Source organism: Macaca thibetana, chromosome 8 (genome assembly GCF_024542745.1).
Source record: "Macaca thibetana thibetana isolate TM-01 chromosome 8, ASM2454274v1, whole genome shotgun sequence".
Taxonomy (NCBI): domain Eukaryota; kingdom Metazoa; phylum Chordata; class Mammalia; order Primates; family Cercopithecidae; genus Macaca; species Macaca thibetana.
Genome location: NC_065585.1, coordinates 64,244,982 through 64,263,697, shown reverse-complemented (window position 1 = coordinate 64,263,697; position 18,716 = coordinate 64,244,982). Strand labels below are relative to the sequence as shown.

General features: G+C 41.3%; 1 protein-coding gene across 3 annotated transcripts in view; it reads right to left on the bottom strand.

The window, feature by feature from the left end:
• Positions 1-18,716, bottom strand: part of ZNF704 (zinc finger protein 704) — a 299,359-nt gene that overhangs the window by 44,809 nt on the left and 235,834 nt on the right. For all 3 annotated transcript variants that reach the window (XM_050802230.1, XM_050802229.1, XM_050802228.1), the window contains exons 3-4: positions 13,631-13,734; positions 7,835-8,067 (exon numbers count right to left, since the gene is read on the bottom strand). In XM_050802230.1, coding sequence (XP_050658187.1) covers positions 7,835-8,067; positions 13,631-13,734 — 337 coding nt within the window. The remainder of the gene's footprint in view (positions 1-7,834; positions 8,068-13,630; positions 13,735-18,716) is intronic.

Below are 18,716 nucleotides of genomic sequence, written 5' to 3'. Positions count from 1 at the left end.
TGTGGTGAAGTATCCCATTGTATGATTATACCACAATTTGTTTATCTAGGTACCTGTTGATGGGCATTTGGGTTGTTTCCAGTTTGGGGTGATAATGAATAAAGCTGCTATAAACATTTGTCTGCAAGTTTTTTTGTGGATGTGTGTTTTCTTATCTCTTAGGGAAATACATACCTAAGAGTGGAATTGCTGGGTCATATGGTAAGTGTATATTTAACTTTCTAAGAAACTGCCAAACTGTTTTACAAAGTGGTTGTACCATTTTACATTTCTACCAGCAATAAATGAGAGTTCCTGTTGCCAACATTTGGTATTTTGTATACCAAAAATACACACTGTATAATTCCATTTACTTGAAATTCTACAACAGGCAGCATTAATCTATAGTGATGAAAGTTATACCAGTGGTTGGTTGCCTGTTTGGGACTTGGTGGTGCCTTTGACTGAAGCGGGGTATGAGGAGTGCTGGCCTTGGTTAGAGTGGTGATTACTCAGGTAGAGACAGTCAAAACTCACTGAACGGTGTACTTAAAATGGGTTCATGGGTTCATTTTATTATGTGAAAATTATACCTAAGTAAAGTTGATTTTAAATGATTTCTATAACAGCAACAACAAACGACAAAAAGATTTCTGAATTAACAGAAATCCCTAGCCATTCTGTGTTTTCTCAATCAATGAATTCTAAAAGTGCATCTCATCTTTGGGGACATCTGGACATTTCTAGACATACTGAGTAGTCCTCTAACTTGGAAAGATCGAGACTGGGCTAGAAGATTTCTAAAGTCTTTTGAACTCCAATGTTCCAGAGCCTATATACTACATGGCACGTTATTCTAAGATCTTGTCACTAAGTTGCCTAGATATCACTCCTCTTTATCCTGAATTTTCTCTATGAGGCCAATCAGCTCCCTGCCCTGGCTGACAATGCTGTATGTACCATCACCATGAAATCCGTGCAGTTGATCCAAGCTGCTGTTCTTAGCACCGCCCTCCCCAGCAGTTTTAACAGATGGATCTATTTCTGGAACAGCCGTTCTTTTTGCGAGAGGCACTCTCTGCTCAAAATTAGTGGGTTAGGAATTAAGTCAGCAGAGAGACTGGCAACATGCTTATTCGTGAGGGCTTTACGGGTTTGTTTTCTTCTTGGAGCAGCCATTCACAATTTAAAGTGATTCATAGCTTTTTGGCTCTGAACGATTAAAAATACAGAGTGGAGCAAATGATTAATTGTTTGCTACTATTGTTTGCTACTATTACTGAAGCACCTTATGTTAACTCAGTGCTTTCTTCTCTAACTTGAGGTTCTTCCTAATACACAGGTACAACTGTTCATGGTTAAGACACACACCTGTGAAATAAATGGAAATGATGAATGCTGAAATTTAGAAATTGCCTCTGAGATGCTGCTAATGTTCTGAAATGCAGAGTCCTGAGTCAGATTTCCTTTTATGCCCCCAATTTCTGCTACCGTCTTTGCTGCACTCACCTAGTGCATTGCAGAGGGCTTCTCAATGCACACCCAAATGAGCACAGGGTGGCTGAGGGATCCGGAGTCATCCTGAGCCACTGTGGCATTGGCGTGGTGAGTGTGGTCAGGGTGGAGGGTGGAGGCAAGCACCCCCTTCTCTCCACACCTATGCTTCTCAAATTCCCCATTCAGGCAGTTGCCAAATGGGGGGAAAAGAGGCAAAGTATTAGCAGCTAACATTTATTGCTCTTTACAGGGCCTCTCGTATATTCCTGACAACAGCCACATCGATATGGTGCCACCATTTTCCATATTTTGTAGATGAGGAAACTGAGGCTGAAGAGGCCAGATGACTTGCTTAAGTCACGTAAGTCCTAAAGCTGGCATGACAATTTTGGAATGTACAGATTCCAGAATCTGACAGAATCAGGGATCTGGCATGGAAAAGGGCACATAAATCATTTCTGATCAGCGCTTCTTGATTTTCTTGGGGTCTTGTGGAATTGATGGTTAACTCTTTGACCTTCCATAGAATTCATTTTCTCCCACGAACTCCCAGAATGGCTGTATTCAGGGTCACTGCATCACCTTGTGGTCATGACGGAAATTGCACCTCCCCAAAGTTACACGACTCACAAAGTTGTGTGAGTCTGGACTCACACAACCTGGTTTTTCTCTGAGCTTGGAAGTTCTGTCAGTCTATCTTGAAATCCCAGAGGAAAAATTCTGCTAGACCTGGGCTTGACAAAGTTGGCTGGCTGACCTCCAGAGCCAGGATAGAGAAGCCTTTCATTTCCCTTCTCATATTCTCACCTACCTTGGCTGCAGGTTCCTTAAGGGTGACGGATACTTCATGTGGCAGACAGCCTGGAGTTCCTATTTCTGCTCTCCATTTCTTTCGGAACTTTGTGCACCCTTGCTCCCGCCCTGCCACATAGCTGTAGTTATGTCTGATTATTTTCTCTCCACGTTTTTCTCCTTGTGGGCCGAAGGAAATATAGATTCACTGAATTAACTTGCCTCAAACGTTTCCTCTGCTATTTCAGTTAAACTGATCTCTGCCACATTATAAGCTACGCAGCCTTGGACAGTTAACATAACCTCAATGAGCCTCTTGGCACAATGGGGATAAGAATACACCAAAGATTTGGGGGATGATTAAATGAAATGCTACATTTAAAAGCATTTGGTAAAATGTAACTAAATATGCAAATATAGTGATTATGAGCAAATATTTCCTCCTCACTATTGATAGTAAGAGAGACTGCCTTGTCTATGCAGTGTACCACACACTGTCATCTTCTTTACATAAGCGGAACATGGATCTCCACAAGAGGTGGGAGTCAGTCGTCTCTGTGCTGGGGGGAGTTGGGAGAAGAGATGAGGAAGCTTCCATAATAATGAGAAAGGTCAGGATCATTGTTTCGTAGTCAGATATAGGCAATGCTCCCTCCCCTTTTGTTTAGAGTCCTCAATGTCTATTCAAATGTTGCCACATTCTAGCACATTTAATCTTCATGACTATCCTGAGAGGCATGTTAATACCTGTTTGCCTGTTTTACAGATGAAGAAGTTGATGATCAGAGAGGTGAAACGATATTCTTAGGTTCTCAAGGTAGCAAACAATGTGAATCTTTTGATTTCCAATCAGGACATCTTAATTTACCACAAATCATATTATTTCTTTATAACAAAGAATAGAAGCTTCCAAACTTTATGGATGATGAGCCACAATAAGAAATACATTTTGCATACACATATGTATACACTGAAACAAAATTATCAAGAAAGAATACTTATTATGTACAGTGTACTCTATTCTGTTTTATTGATTAAAGAGTGACTCACCACTGCTCAGTGAAATAAAAGAGGACACAAACAAATAGAAGAACATACCATGCTCATGGATAGGAAGAATCAATATCGTGAAAATGGCCATACTGCCCAAGGTAATTTATAGATTCAATGCCATCCCCATCAAGCTACCAATGAGTTTCTTCACAGAATTGGAAAAAACTGCTTTAAAGTTCATATGGAACCAAAAAAGAGCCCGTATCTCCAAGACAATCCTAAGTCAAAAGAACAAAGCTGGAGGCATCACGCTACCTGACTTCAAACTATACTACAAGGCTACAGTAACCAAAACAGCATGGTATTGGTACCAAAACAGAGATATAGACCAATGGAACAGAACAGAGTCCTCAGAAATAATACCACACATCTACAGCCATCTGATCTTTGACAAACCTGAGAGAAACAAGAAATGGGGAAAGGATTCCCTATTTAATAAATGGTGCTGGGAAAACTGGCTAGCCGTAAGTAGAAAGCTGAAACTGGATCCTTTCCTTACTCCTTATACGAAAATTAATTCAAGATGGATTAGAGACTTAAATGGTAGACCTAATACCATAAAAACCCTAGAGGAAAACCTAGGTAGTACCATTCAGGACATAGGCATGGGCAAAGACTTCATGTCTAAAACACCAAAAGCAACGGCAGCAAAAGCCAAAATTGACAAATGGGATCTGATTAAACTAAAGAGCTTCTGCACAGCAAAAGAAACTACCATCAGAGTGAACAGGCAACCTACAGAATGGGAGAACATTTTTGCAATCTACTCATCTGACAAAGGGCTAATATCCAGAACCTACAAAGAACTCAACCAAATTTACAAGAAAAAAACAAACAACCCCATCAAAAAGTGGGCAAAGGATATGAACAGACATTTCTCAAAAGAAGACACTCATACAGCCAACAGACACATGAAAAAATGCTCATCATCACTGGCCATCAGAGAAATGCAAATCAAAACCACAATGAGATACCATCTCACACCAGTTAGAATGGCGATCATTCAAAAGTCAGGAAACAACAGGTGCTGGAGAGGATGTGGAGAAATAGGAACACTTTTACACTGTTGGTGGGATTGTAAACTAGTTCAACCATTATGGAAAACAGTATGGCGATTCCTCAAGGATCTAGAACTAGATGTACCATATGACCCAGCCATCCCATTACTGGGTATATACCCAAAGGATTATAAATCATGCTGCTATAAAGACACATGCACACGTATGTTTATTGCAGCACTATTCACAATAGCAAAGACTTGGAATCAACCTAAATATCCATCAGTGACAGATTGGATTAAGAAAATGTGGCACATATACACCATGGAATACTATGCAGCCATAAAAAAGGATGAGTTTGTGTCCTTTGTAGGGACATGGATGCAGCTGGAAACCATCATTCTTAGCAAACTATCACAAGAACAGAAAACCAAACACCGCATGTTCTCACTCATAGGTGGGAACTGAACAATGAGATCACTTGGACTCAGGAAGGGGAACATCACACACCGGGGCCTATCATGGGGAGGGGGGAGGGGGGAGGGATTGCACTGGGAGTTATACCTGATGTAAATGACGAGTTGATGGGTGCTGACGAGTTGATGGGTGCAGCACACCAACATGGCACAAGTATACATATGTAACAAACCTGCACGTTATGCACATGTACTCTACAACTTAAAGTATAATAATAATAAATAAATTAAAAAAAAAAAAGAGTGACTCATTAAATTGATTCACAACTCACTAGTGGATTGAGACGTGCAGTTTGGAAAAAACTGATCTAGAAGGTTCTCAAACAATACCCACAGAACAGGTGACTATCACAATAGGTTTTAAATGGGTATTATGAAACTGAGGGAAAGGAGAGGAGAATAAGATGAACTCAGAAAGTTCTACCAATTAGACAGAACATATTGTCTGGTTTAAGCAAATTAACTCATAGAAATCTTTTGAAACATGATTTTTAAAATCTCTAAAATAACTGTATTACAGTTACTGTGTTCTGTCACATCATGAACACTGCATTTATCACTTGTAATTATTGCCTCTTTACACATCAATTTCCAGCCACCCAACTTTCGACACCTTGAAGGAAAAAACTATGCCTTATTCTCAGGGGAATAAGTATTTTGCCTGATATGTGCTCAATAAATATTGGTTCACCTAATGAATTTAAAAAAGAATAGCATCAGCCTCACCTTCTTGTTATTTTCACCATTCCAAGTAACTTTAAGTTCAAAAGGCCAAAGTAACAACTTGGTCTATGTAAAATCCATGCATTAAATATTAGTGGCTACAATCAGCATCCTATTGGTCTCAATTTGGGGACATCTAAAGTCTGAATAGAGGGAGAAGTCATAAAGAAAGAAGGATAAACACTATTCTTACTCGTTCATTCCTTCCTACTATCTAGCTTCTTCTGGAGTGGGCCTATGCTCATTCAATAAAAATAAATATATATAATAAAAATTTAAAAAATAAAAAATACAAAAAAGGAAGCTTTTTTCCTTTTCCTTTGGTGACTTGACTATAACTTAATTTAGTTAAAGCCTGTAGACCTTCCATATGGGGCTAACAAGTACAGTCTAATTGTGATGCAAGAGTGTGAATTTTGGCTCAGTGGCTACATTAGAAATGGAAGGGTGTGACAGGCTTTCATTAATATGCCTTAAATAACATTGGGGTTCCCTGTGCTCTGAGTCCTCTGTCACAATCCTGGGCCATGCCTGTTGAGTGTTTGAACTACACACTCAGAAAACTCCAGGGAGAAAGTCTGTGAAGCTTAAAGTAACAGGAAAAGACTTCAGGTTCCTACCCTGTCCTGCCTGCAGGTACCCACTGATACAAGTGCCAGCCTCTCTCCCCCACTGGTCAAGTGAAGACCCAGTGTCCCTGGGGACCCACAGGGTGCCAGAACAACTCCAGCCCCTTTGCATGACACACTGGTATGAAACAGCAACTCTTCAGGCCACTGCCTCTGGGAAGGTCAGGGGTCTACATTAATATCCTTTTTTCTGGATAAAAATGTCAGCCTTTTTCACATGTACACACCCAGAGACAGTGCCCATATCACCTCCACTGTTACACATGTGGAATGATGCTGAGAGATGCAGGGAGGGAAGGCATTGTTGGATCAATGCCATCTCTTTGTTTTCCTCTTTGAAATGAACTGGGGGAGGAAAAAAGTTTGCACTGCAATCCTCAGGGCTTTATATCGGATTTTTGTTTGTGAACAGCCATTTAATAATGAAGCTACCAATACTAAATTTAAAAACCAATATATATAACAACAGTTTTACATTTATGTGGTGATTTTAAAAATAATGCCAAATGTCTTCTAGATTTAGTGGTAGTATAGTGGTAGTTTTGCTTCATTCTGTGAAATGGAAATGTTTTTGAAAAATGATGACCGAACATAACTTAAATGTACCTGAAGAGAATGAAAAGAATATGAACTTGAGGCTCAGGCAGATCTGGGCTGGAATGGTGGCTCTGTCCCTTTCTAACCTGCCTGATGGGGGCCAGTTAAATGTACAATCAATCTCCCTGATCCTCAGTTTCCTCGTATCAAGATGGAAATGCAAAACTTACTATACAGGACTGCCGGGAGGATTAAACAAATGTGTAATCAATTAATTTGCTAAATCAATTAATTAGATGTCTTTTTTTTCTTCTACTCCTTTTTGTTTTGTTTAAAGCAACAGGGTCTCACTCTGTTGCCCAGACTGGAGTGCAGTGGCCAGATCACAGCTCACTGCAGTCTTGAACTCTTGGACTAAAGCGATCCTCCCATCTCAGCCTCCTGAGTAGATGAGACTACAGGTGCATGCCACTACACTAAGCTAATTTTTTTTTTAATTTAAATTTTTTTAGTAGAGACAGGGTCTTGCTATGTTGCACAGGCTGGTCTCCAACTCCTGGTCTCAAGCAATCTTTCTGCCTCTGTCTCCCAAAGCAGTGGGACTACAGGTGTGAGCCACTGTGCCTGGCTCTTCACTTTTTATTTAGTTAATATATAATTTCTAGGATGTAAGAATGGAAGTTTGTTTATATCTCAGCTTTTATGTATATTTCACAGATAACTGCATAAAAATGAGATACAAAATATTCTTCCCAATAACCCTTCAGGGCTGACTGAGGGAGAAAAGAGGAAAAGATATTAATTATATTTTACATTTGAAAAAAATAAGTCCCATGAAGAGAGTGAGTTCATACCGAAGCAAGCCTGAGGTCCAATTTTCTAACTTACAAATACTGGTAACTCCCAGGTCAGCAATTTATAACCAGAGGATGGGACACGCGCGTATATACTTTCAGGAAACTTACCAGTATATGTCATTTTTTAATTGTCACCATAACAATTTCTATTCAAACTTCAACAACATTAAAGAGGAACGTAAGCTGCCGCTTTCCACAGAAAGCGGGTGTAGGTCCAAGGTTAAGCTCACACTGGCCCTTCAGAGGGGACAGAAAGCACCTTCAGGAAACTGAACGCATGGTTGACCACCAACCTTTCTTTTCCTGGGAATGGGCTCGTCGAAGAGCAGGTTGCTGGCCTCCGCCTCGTCGATGCCGTCGTCTGGCTGCGCGGGGCTACGGAAGGGCTTGAAGCTGTCAGCCGAGAGCGGCGGCGACGGCGTGGACGGGTTGGACTGGTCGCTGGGGGCGCTCCAGCTCCAGTAGCCGCTGCTGCTGGTGCTGGAAGGCACGCAGCCGCCCTCCTTCCAGGATCCGCTGAGGCTCTCTGCGTGCACACAAACACAGTCAGTGCCAGGACCCCTGCGTGCCCGGGCATGGTTCACTGGGGAAGTGGGAGCCTTGGTTCTACACCAGTGAAACCACTCCAGCCCTCTCAATCATCTGCAACAGCTGGGTATGTAAGTTTTAGCTCTATTTATACACCGCCTCCCAAAAGCCACACTGTAGTTTATAAACATTTAATTTTTTTAACCTCATGATAATAGGTTTTTCTAAGAGTTTTCTGATGTGTTTTTGTATTGTGCAACACAAATTCCTTGGGATCATAGTGGGGATTATATGGAAAAAAAAGATTTTCTTGTTCACTGAGTTTGGGGAGCTCTGGGTTTATTGACTGCAGTATTTCTAAGACAGGAATAGCATTTGCAGTATTCTTCTGAATGGTTTGGTCACAGAGTTCCCTCTCATCCCAACCCCTCTAATTTCAACATTTTTTAAAAAAGGGATTTCTTAGCTGAGGGCAGTGGCTCACTTCTCTTACCCTAGCATTCTGAGATGCTGAGGTAGGAGGATCGCTTGAGGCCAGGAATTCGAGGCCAGCCTGGGTTACATAGTGAGACCCTGTCTGTACAGAAAAAATGAAAGAATTAGCCTGGCATGGTGGCATGCACCTGTAGTCTCAGCTACTCTGGAGGCTGAAGAGGGAGGATTACCTGAGCCCAGGGGTTTGAGGCCGCAATGAGCTGTGACTGAGTCACTGCACTCTAGCCTAGGTGAAAGAGTGAGATCCTGTTTCAAAAAAAAAATGGGGGGTGGGAGGTTCTTATAGGACTGTGATTCTTAGAATACATTTATAGGAAGTTAGTCTAACACTTAAGAATCTAAGAGAAATAATTTCTGTATAGTTATCTAAAGCCCATTTCCATTCTGCTTATTACAACAAATAGTAATGCTTTACATTTTGTGAGTGTTTTACATTTTACAAAGCTTATTTGCACAGTCTCAAGCATTCTCACAACATCTGTCCTTCAGAATAAGGATTATTATCCCAGTTTTATAGATGAGGACTCTGAGGCAGCAGGAAGCAAAGTGACTTGCTATGTGACTGGTAAGTATCCCTGGTGAGCCCAGGCCCAAGGTGGCCTGCTGGTTGGACCTCTTTCCTCAGTGCATGCAGTCCCTGGGCTGTAAACAACCTCCATTCTTTCTGGCAAAGCTGGGATAGGATAAGAATTTATTGGCAATAATTAAGACTGCTATTGGATATTACCTTTTCATTTGTGGTGGAAAGCATTATGAAATATTCGCTAATGTGGAGAGATTTCTGCCCAGTTAGAATGTCTTCTGCCACCCTGGCTAATATGGCGAAACCCCGTCTTTACTAAAAATACAAAAATTAGCTGGGCATGGTGGTGTGTGCCTGTAATTCCAGCTATTAGGGGGGTGCTAAGGCAGGAGGATCACTGGAACCTGGGAGGCGGAGGCTGCAGTGAGCCAAGATCGTGCCACTGCACTCCAGCCTGGGCAACAGAGTGAGACTCTGTCTCAAAAAAAAAAAAAAAAAAAAAGAATGTCTTCTGGGTGCTCTTTTAATCACTGAAGATTTGCTTTACTTTTCAAGATGTACAACCTTAATTAGCATTTGTATAAATTCTACTTTCTTTTTGGATAATTTCTCCTCCATATTTATGTGCATTTTGAATATATTAAAACTATGTTCTAATTACAAGGAAAAAACATCCCCAAATGCCTCATTAAAAAAATACTGTTAATGTCTGTGTAATTAGTAATGAAGTGAAGACAAATGGTACATTAGCATTAATGGGGAAATTTCATAACTACCTTTACCTAATTATAGATTTCTAGCATATTCCTCAACTATGTCAAGCAAAAAGTTAAGTTAGAGGAGTGAAACTGTAAATTGAAATAGGAGAAACTACCCATCTCATTACAGCTAGGTTCTTTCAGAATGAAATGGTCATTTATGCAGTCTCATGCTTCGCCAGCATCAACAAAACCAAATTAGCATCTCACTCCCTGCAGTCTACACAGAGACTGATGCACTCACCAGACTAGAGTTGCCTGTTGTAAATAAGAAAGCTCCATTTAGTACAACAGGAGTTCAAGAAGAGCATAATATAAGGCTTGATGATTTTACTTGGTGTGAAAAACTCCCTTGGCAGGCCCTGGGTGGCTTATAAATATACTGTAGTATGCATTTGTAAAATAAAATAAAGCTAATGGTGCTAGATGTATAATCATGTTAAGTATGAGGCACTGAATTTATTTTGAGAATCAACTATTATTACAGTGTGGTTACATGGTTTCATGTCAATGCTAAAAGTGAATTTGCTTACTGATTTGTGAATGGCATTTCCTTTAGAAACACTATTTAGTCAGAAGGATTATAAGTGATATAGTAAAGTTTTTTTTCAGAAAAAAGTCAGGTCAGATTTATAATATTCTTAGGGGACAGAGCCTCCTTATATTAAACCACTGTTTGTCAGGAATGGAGACAGGCACTGCTGGACTCTTACCCTCTTTGCAGACCCACTTCCTGACAGAATGATCCTTTTTAGGCATAGAAAATGATCACAACAGTTTCAAAAAACTCACTGATGTGCAATAATTCTAGAGAAAATCTTTTTTTCCTAAAAAATTGCCTTCATTATCATAAATTGCTTTCTCTATTTAAGAATTTGCTTTTTCTTACAGACTAAATGAGAGACAGCAGACAATTTGGGGTTATTAGTTGAGTAGTTATTTTTTAAACCATAAATGAGCACTGAATTACTTTATTACTATGCTAACAAAAGTTTGCATTGAAGAACCAAAAGGTTTATTTTAATTCTGACCTTTAAGTACAAAGGAACACTAAAAATGTTCTCAATTAAAAAAAGAAGCCAATGGTAAAAATAATGATTACTTTAAAATACACTTTTTTTTTTTTCCTTTAAGGATTCCATGACATTCTGCAATTCCTTTTTCTTAGAATATGTTTTGGGGGTTTTCCAGGGTTTTCGTATTTTTTATTTTTTAGAGTTGGAGTCTTGCTCTGTCACCCAGGCTGAAGTGCAGTGGCACCATCATAGCTCTATGCAACCCCAAAGTCCTGGGCCAGGACTACAGGCATGTGCTACCACACCTGGCTATAGTTTTGCCTTTACTATAATCTTTTTTTAGCATTGCCAAAGTGAGAAAGGTAAATCTGAATACCTATTTGCTAGAGACCCCCAGAAGAGCAGTCAGGTCACTGAATGGGAGTAGTCAGGCCCATTTCAAGAACAACTCGTCTGGTGCTACGTAAAGAGGAGGTGTCGGCTGGGTGAGGTGGCTCCCGCCTGTAATCCCAGCACTTTGGGAGGCCGAGGCAGGTGGATCACCTGATGTCAGGAGTTCGGGACTAGCTGACCAACATGGTGAAACCCTACTAAAAATACAAAAATTAGCTGGGTGTGGTGGCACATGCCAGTAATCTCAGCTACTTGGGAGACTGAGGCATGACAATCGCTTGAACCCAGGAGGTAGAGGTTGCAGTGAGCCAAGATAGTGCCACTGCACTCCAGCCTGGGTGATGGAGCAAGACTCCATCTCAAAAAAAAAAAAAAAGAAAGAAAAAAGAAAAAAAAAAGAAGAGGTGTTATCCCAGCTTGGTGAATCATAATGTTGCTGGGCAATACTGATTCATGACATTAATTTGAATTCCTAGCATCTTGATCATTCTTTCCCCCTTATAATGGGGTTGGAGTAAGTTTTGGTGAGGATTGAATATATGTTCAACGAATTTATTTTAACACCTCACATCTAAAACCAAATTGGGTGTGAACCATCTCTCAATCTCATAATTGACCACGCTGGTTTTTGAGAGAAGGTTTTCACTGATCAGAAGTCTCTTTCAGTGGTCTCAGTGCATTACATTTCAGTGAACTGCAATCTGCAATCTGGCTTTCTTCCCTGGGGAGTGCTCTTGACAAAGCCACCAGTGACCACCTTCCTGATGCAATATTCAGTCTTTTTAATGCATGACCTTCTGAAGCATCAGACACTTCTCCTTAAAACATGCTTTTCCCTTGGTTTCCATGAAACCACACTCTCCTGGTCTTCCTCTATCTATCTGGTCACCCGTCAGGGTCTTCCTGGGTGCTTTTCCCACTGCCAATTCCTTGCATGATGGTGAGCTTCACTGCTTCCCTCCTTAGCCATCTTCTCTTCTCACTTTGCTTTTACATAACTCTCTCATGGTGACCTCATCTACTCTCATGGCTTCAAAATGTTGCCTTCTAATTCTGTACCTTCAGCCCAGATCTCTGTCCCAAGATACGCCCAAATCTCTGCCAGATGTTGCCCCTCGAATGATCCTCAGGCACTGCTTATTAAACATGTTTCCTATTGTCTTCTTCAGCAACTTCAGCTCTTGAACCAAACATTTGCCAATACATCTCTTCCTGTGTGTTTTTCACCTACTCCAGTGAATGTCCTCCCCTTGCTGAAGCACACCAACTGCCTGGAAGTCATCCTTGACCCACCCTCCTGCTCACTCTCTCTGTCCAGCACCAAATACTCTTGATTCTGCATTCTTCACATTTCTTGGTTATGTCCTATTCACCTCCACTGTGACCACCAAGGTCTTTTCTTTTCCTTTTGGTTGATAAACCTAATCATAACTCTGCAGGGCTAGAATCACTTTAATGGTGCTCCCATAGCCTCAGCATAAAGTCCAAACTCCTAGCCAGGCATAAATGACCCCTCCTGAAAGGTCTGCCAGTCTCTCCAACTTCACCTCCTACTGCCTGACCTCCTTATTTACTGTGTTGGATTATATGAGACAAAATCGTATCACGATTAAGAGAATAAATCTGGAATCAAAAAGACATGGAGAATTTCAGTTCTGCCAGTTAATCCCTATGAGCCTTAGTTTACTCATCTGTAAACTAGTGATAATAATATCTCATAGAATTGCTGTGGGAATTACAGGAGATAAGGCAAGCATAGTACTTGTTTACTGACACATAGTAATGCTCAATAAATGCTAGCCATTCATATGGCTATGATTGATGGTCCTTCTTCCCCAAAGAGACAGTATACTACCTAGGAGTGTGGATACTTTTTCAATGAGGTATTCAATTATTCTAGCATGGTACCTGATAAATGTGTATGGAATAAATGAATGGACTAGATAATTCTATTTGATTAAGGAGTCTGAGATAATGTTTTTAAAAAATAATCTCAGAGTTCTTTGATCCAACTGCCTCCCCAGTCAAACAGAAATAATGCTAGGGAAAGTAATTCATTAGCTCAATCTTCATTTACCTGGGAAAAAAAGGGACACAAGTACTGCAAAGACATGTCCTAGCAAGGCAGAAAATAAAGGAGCTCAATAAAAGTGAGTTGAATGGAGGGATGGGTGAACTAAGCAGTGGGCTCCCTGGGAAAATGAAGAGGAGGCTGACAGCTCTGGGGGCCTCGATTTCTTCCATGTTTCCCTTTGCTTCCTGCTAATGGCTGAGGGTCAGTGGTTCATAGCGTTTGACAGGAATGAGATGCCTCAAAGAGAGGCCCTGCTCTTGGTGTCAAGGGGCCCTTCCCTAAGCCCCACATCCTGGGCTTACCGTTTGGTCGCACGGGAGGACTTCGAACCAAAGGGCTAGTCGACAAGCTGGTTAGTACCATTGCTGCTGTCACCTTGTCCATGTCTAGTTCCTCTGAAGATTTCCTGTAAAACACGAAGGGACATTGGTGACTGTTCACTCTGCATCTGCTGTGGGCTACACAAGGTACCATATGCTGTCACGCGTTTACTCTATTAACTTATCCCCATGAACAACCGATGCTCTGTTAGCTTTATTTTACAGATGAGGAAGCTGAAGTCCATGAAGTGAAGTGTTTCAAAGTCATACAGTATTAGGAAGACAAGGATTCCATCACCCATACTTCATCTAACAACTGTTCATTGAGAGTGTGCTGTGGGCTAGACCCTGTTCTAGCCATGAGTGATATGAGGTGAACAGCAGACAAGGTTCTTGCTTTCATGGAGCCTAGAGGATGGTAGGAAGCAACACGCTTATCAGTAAACAAACAAGCTAGAAAGAACAAAATCATTTCGGATAGTGACAAGGGCTATGAAGTGAATACACAGGCTAACGTGATAGTGCCTGCCTGTGGGGGCTGCATCTAAGGTGGCCAGATGTTTCTCTGAGGCGGTGACGTCTGAGGTGAACTGTGAATGTGGGGGAGAGTCTGTCCTGAGGGGCAGGGAAGTGCACCCCAAGCTGAGGCAGCAGCCTCTGGAAAGGCATGGCAGTGGGAATGTGCAGGAATGTTTAAAGGTTGATCTTACCGTGTGAGAAGGGGAGAGCAGGGCAGAGCTGGTCAGGTGGGGTCTGGTGGCCATGGAAGGTGTTCTGATTTTATTCTAAGTGAAATAGAAAGTCCCTGGGAGGCTTTAAGCAGGCCTAGTGAAGTAATATGGTGAATATCTGTAATATAATTAATTAGCTGAGCTGCTATATGGAGAATGGATTTTAGGGAAGGTAGAATAGAAGCAGGGAGGCTACTTAGGAGATGACTGCTAGGAGTCCAGGAGAGCTTGGACTAGGGTGGGGACAGTGGCTGGAGACCCAGCAAGACTGGCTGATGCAGTTGGACGTGGGAGATGAGCAAAACGGAGCGAGGAAGGCTGTCAGGTGTTGGCTGGAGCACTAATTAGAGCCATTTACTGAGAAGGGAAGAGGCTGGAGAAGAAATGCAACTAGGGGTGTTTGAGCTCCCGAGCTTTTAAAAAAGTTTTTAAAAACTACTTACTATAAAAAGAGTAGGTCATGGGAATAGTTACCATGTTGTTAAAGTGAAGAGCCACTGGCAATGATTCACTGAGATGAAGAGGTTGCTCTGGTTCATTAATTTTGGCCAGTTAACCCTGAATAAAGGTTCATAAGATTATGATCATGGTGACTGGAGTCAACTTCTTTTAAGCTTATTTCAATAAAGGAGGTAAAATTGAGAGGCAAAAGTTTGTGTCGTATGATGAAATCAAATAAATTGTACCTCCTGAGAGAGGTGAAATCAAATAAATTCACCTCCTGAGAGATGAACATTTTCAAATCAGAGAACAGGTGAAGAAGCCCAACAGAGGATTAACAAGCCATATCCACAAATGAATTGTCACTTTGACACATGTGGCTTTCATTCACAGGTGTGCTACCTGATTTGTAAAAGCAATGAACTCTTAGAGATAGAAACTTCATAGCACTGCTTCACAAAAGAGTGGGAAGATAAATTCTTAAACTGGAGAAAAAAACAAATAGTTCCCAATTATGGGTGGGGGGGTCTGCTCAATTAATTTCATCATGAAGTTACAATTTTTGTAAATTGTTACAGTTTGGCTCTCTGAAGTCCACCCATGATACTAAATTATTAAACAAAGCCTATTCTTTCAATCGAAGGTACCAAGAGACTGAAATCTTTCAAATTTTCTTCAATAATTCTTCTCAAAGCACCTTATGCTCCTTATGCACCTTACGCACCTTAGCAAATTGTTCTATCAAAAGACAAATTACTTGTTTCAGAGATGACTATTAAAATACTTTTGTAAAGCAAGCTTAAGAGTGCACAGTAGCCGGGCACGGTGGCTCAAGCCTGTAATCCCAGCACTTTGGCAGACCGAGACGGGCGGATCACGAGGTCAGGAGATCGAGACCATCCTGGCTAACATGGTGAAACCCCGTCTCTGCTAAAAAATACAAAAAAACTAGCCGGGGACAAGGTGGTGGGCACCTGTAGTCCCAGCTACTCGGGAGGCTGAGGCAAGAGAATGGCGTAAACCCGGGAGGCGGAGCTTGCAGTGAGCTGAGATCCGGCCACTGCACTCCAGCCTGGGCGACGGAGCAAGACTCCGTCTCAAAAAAAAAAAAAAGAGTGCACAATTCACTCCATACAGAAATGGAGTTTTCAAGACAACCTCATACACTTAGGGGGAAAAACTGTTCATTCATTTGGCATACCATTTAAAGATTTTACAGTATTCACAGTTTACAAGATCCCTGTACTTGGGAGTAAAGGTAAAGCCATTTTCTTAAACAGACAAAGCCTCTTGAAATCGCACCAGGGAAAGAATGCAAAGCACCTTCAGGTAATTCTGAGTGTTTTGTTGGCTCAATCTCCCCATGTAATGCTGGTCACAGAAGGGATAAATTGGGGCTTGCTGCATATCCACTAATCCACCTTGGGGCTCCTCCAACTATCTGCCCTTCCCAGAGCCCAGCTCCAGGATCACCCAGAGTGGGGGACATCTGAGCTGGCTGCTGCCCACACCTCTTCCAAGACTGAATTAGGAGGGCTGCTGACTTCTCTTTCCAACAGCCAGTCTGCTTTTATTCCCTTACTAACAAAGGTCTAAGAACCAGGATAGGAGGCCCGTGCACCTGGTACAGCGGGATGACATGATTTGGTAAGGAGAGGGTCCCCTCGCCCCTCTCCAGGTTCCTACAATGACTTGCTAAACAACCTTTTTCCCTCTTCTACATCTTGGTTTCAGGGATCTTTTCATCCCTCTCTCAATCTGCTTTGTATCTCTTTTGATTTTCCACACCTAAGGTGAACATTTTGCTTTAGAGGTCTAATTGATAATTAACTCAAATACTGATTTATGTGTTTTTAAAAATATGACAATACAGAATGCATCATTGTAAAATATACATTTTGCATTGCAAAAATCTACCACATTTCAAAATAATTATTGAGCATCATAAAGAGATTTACAATGAAGAATGAAAAAAGGAATAATTAGTATAATCAGAGTGTTTTTGGATTTGGATTTCCTTTAAGTTTCCTGCTGGCACTGGAAATCACTAACAACCACAACAAAGTAAAAGGAATACATCACTAATGACTCAGTTACCTGTATTTCTCAGGGAATATTTTAATCATGCTACATGAAACATTACCAGATGATATGGCCTTGTGCTAAGTTGTGTTTTTGTTTTTATCTTTGTTTAACTTCTTTTGGTACACTACTATCTAATTACTGATTAACTGGTAAATTCAAATCCTTGTAATTAAACACGAAGAGATGATATACAAAGTAGAATTTGTTACACTTTGAGAAAACTGCTGCAAGGCCCTTCTGGTAGATTTAGAGTTGTTGAGAAAAAACAAACCACTAGAGGTGATATTAAATATTCTCCCCTACTTTGAATCTCAATCTACAATTGAAAACCTTAAGAATCATGTTTACTAAATGCTTTTACCTTTTTAATTAGTCTTTCCTCCAGCCAGATTTGAATACTATGGGACTTAAATTAGGAATTATTTAAAAATACAGGTTGAGTACTCCTTATCCAGAATGTTTGAGACCAGAAGTTTTGGATTTCAGAATTTTTTTCTTTTTTTTTTTTTTTTTTGAGATAGAGTCTTGCTCTGTCACCCAGGCTGGAGTGCAGTGATGTTATCTTGCCTCACTGCAACTTCCATCTCCCGGGTTCAAGTGATTCTTCTGCTTCAGCCTCCAGAGTCGCTGGATTACAGGCATGTGCCACCACCCCCAGCTGATTTTTGTATTTTCAGTAGAGATGGGGTTTCACCATGTTGACCACGCTGGTCTCAAACTCCTGACCTCAGGGGATCCACCTCCCTCAGCTTCCCAAAGTGCTGGGATTACAGGCGTGAGCCAAGGTGCCTGGCCAGATTGCTTTGATTTTGAAATATCTGCATATATATAATGTAAGGTATTGGGGATGGGACGCAAGTCTAAACACAAAATTGATTTACGTTTCGTATGCACCTCACCCACATAGCCCAAGGTAAGTTTATTTTACCCTAGGGGACGCTGAACAAACTGTGTGTTGTGTGACTGTGACTTGCTGCATGAGGTCAGGTGTGAGCTTTTCCACTTGTGGTGTCATGCTGGTGCTCAAAAAGTTTTGGGCTTTGGACTGCTTCAGATTTCAGATTTTGGAATGAGAGATGCTCAACCTGTGATAGAAGTATTCGTTGTCACTCTATACATGATTTGTTCCTGAAGCCAACCTGGATGAACAGGATTTCAAGACGGGAGAAACACATCAAGGAAGCCGGTGAGCCCTGGGCTTGCTGGGAGACCACTCAAGGGTCCTACGTGACAGATGTGGTGGAAATGGGGGCAGAGCCTGAGCTAGACCATGGGGGTGTGTGTGCCAGGCTGAGTGGTTTGTTGTATTCCTATAAGCAAAGTGAATTGACGGAACATTCATGAACCCGGGAGTGAGGTAATCAATCTGTATTTAAGAAATGAGTGAAAATGGGAAATGTAAGGAAAGTGAGGAAATGGAAGGCAGGCTGTTCAGCTGTTTTTAGTGGAGTAAAGTCTCATTTCAACCGTGTTACATTAAAAGGGACACTGCCCCTCCATGCAGAGATACTATTCAGTCTATGAGTATGGACCTTCCTGGATTTCTGCTGAGGCTGTGTTCTGGACCTCTCCAGGAGAGGCAGCAACAGTAATGACTAAGAGTGTAGGCTCCAGAATGAGTTAGATAATGTGGCTTCAGATCCACTCTCTGCATTGCTACCTGTGTGACCTTGGGCAAATTACTTAAACTCCCTGTTTCCTTATCTGTAAAAGAAGGATAAACATAGACTTGTTGAGAGGGTTAAATGAGAAAGTACATGAGCACCAGCATGAGCCTCAGCCACAGTCAGAATTCATGTTATGTCAGCTCT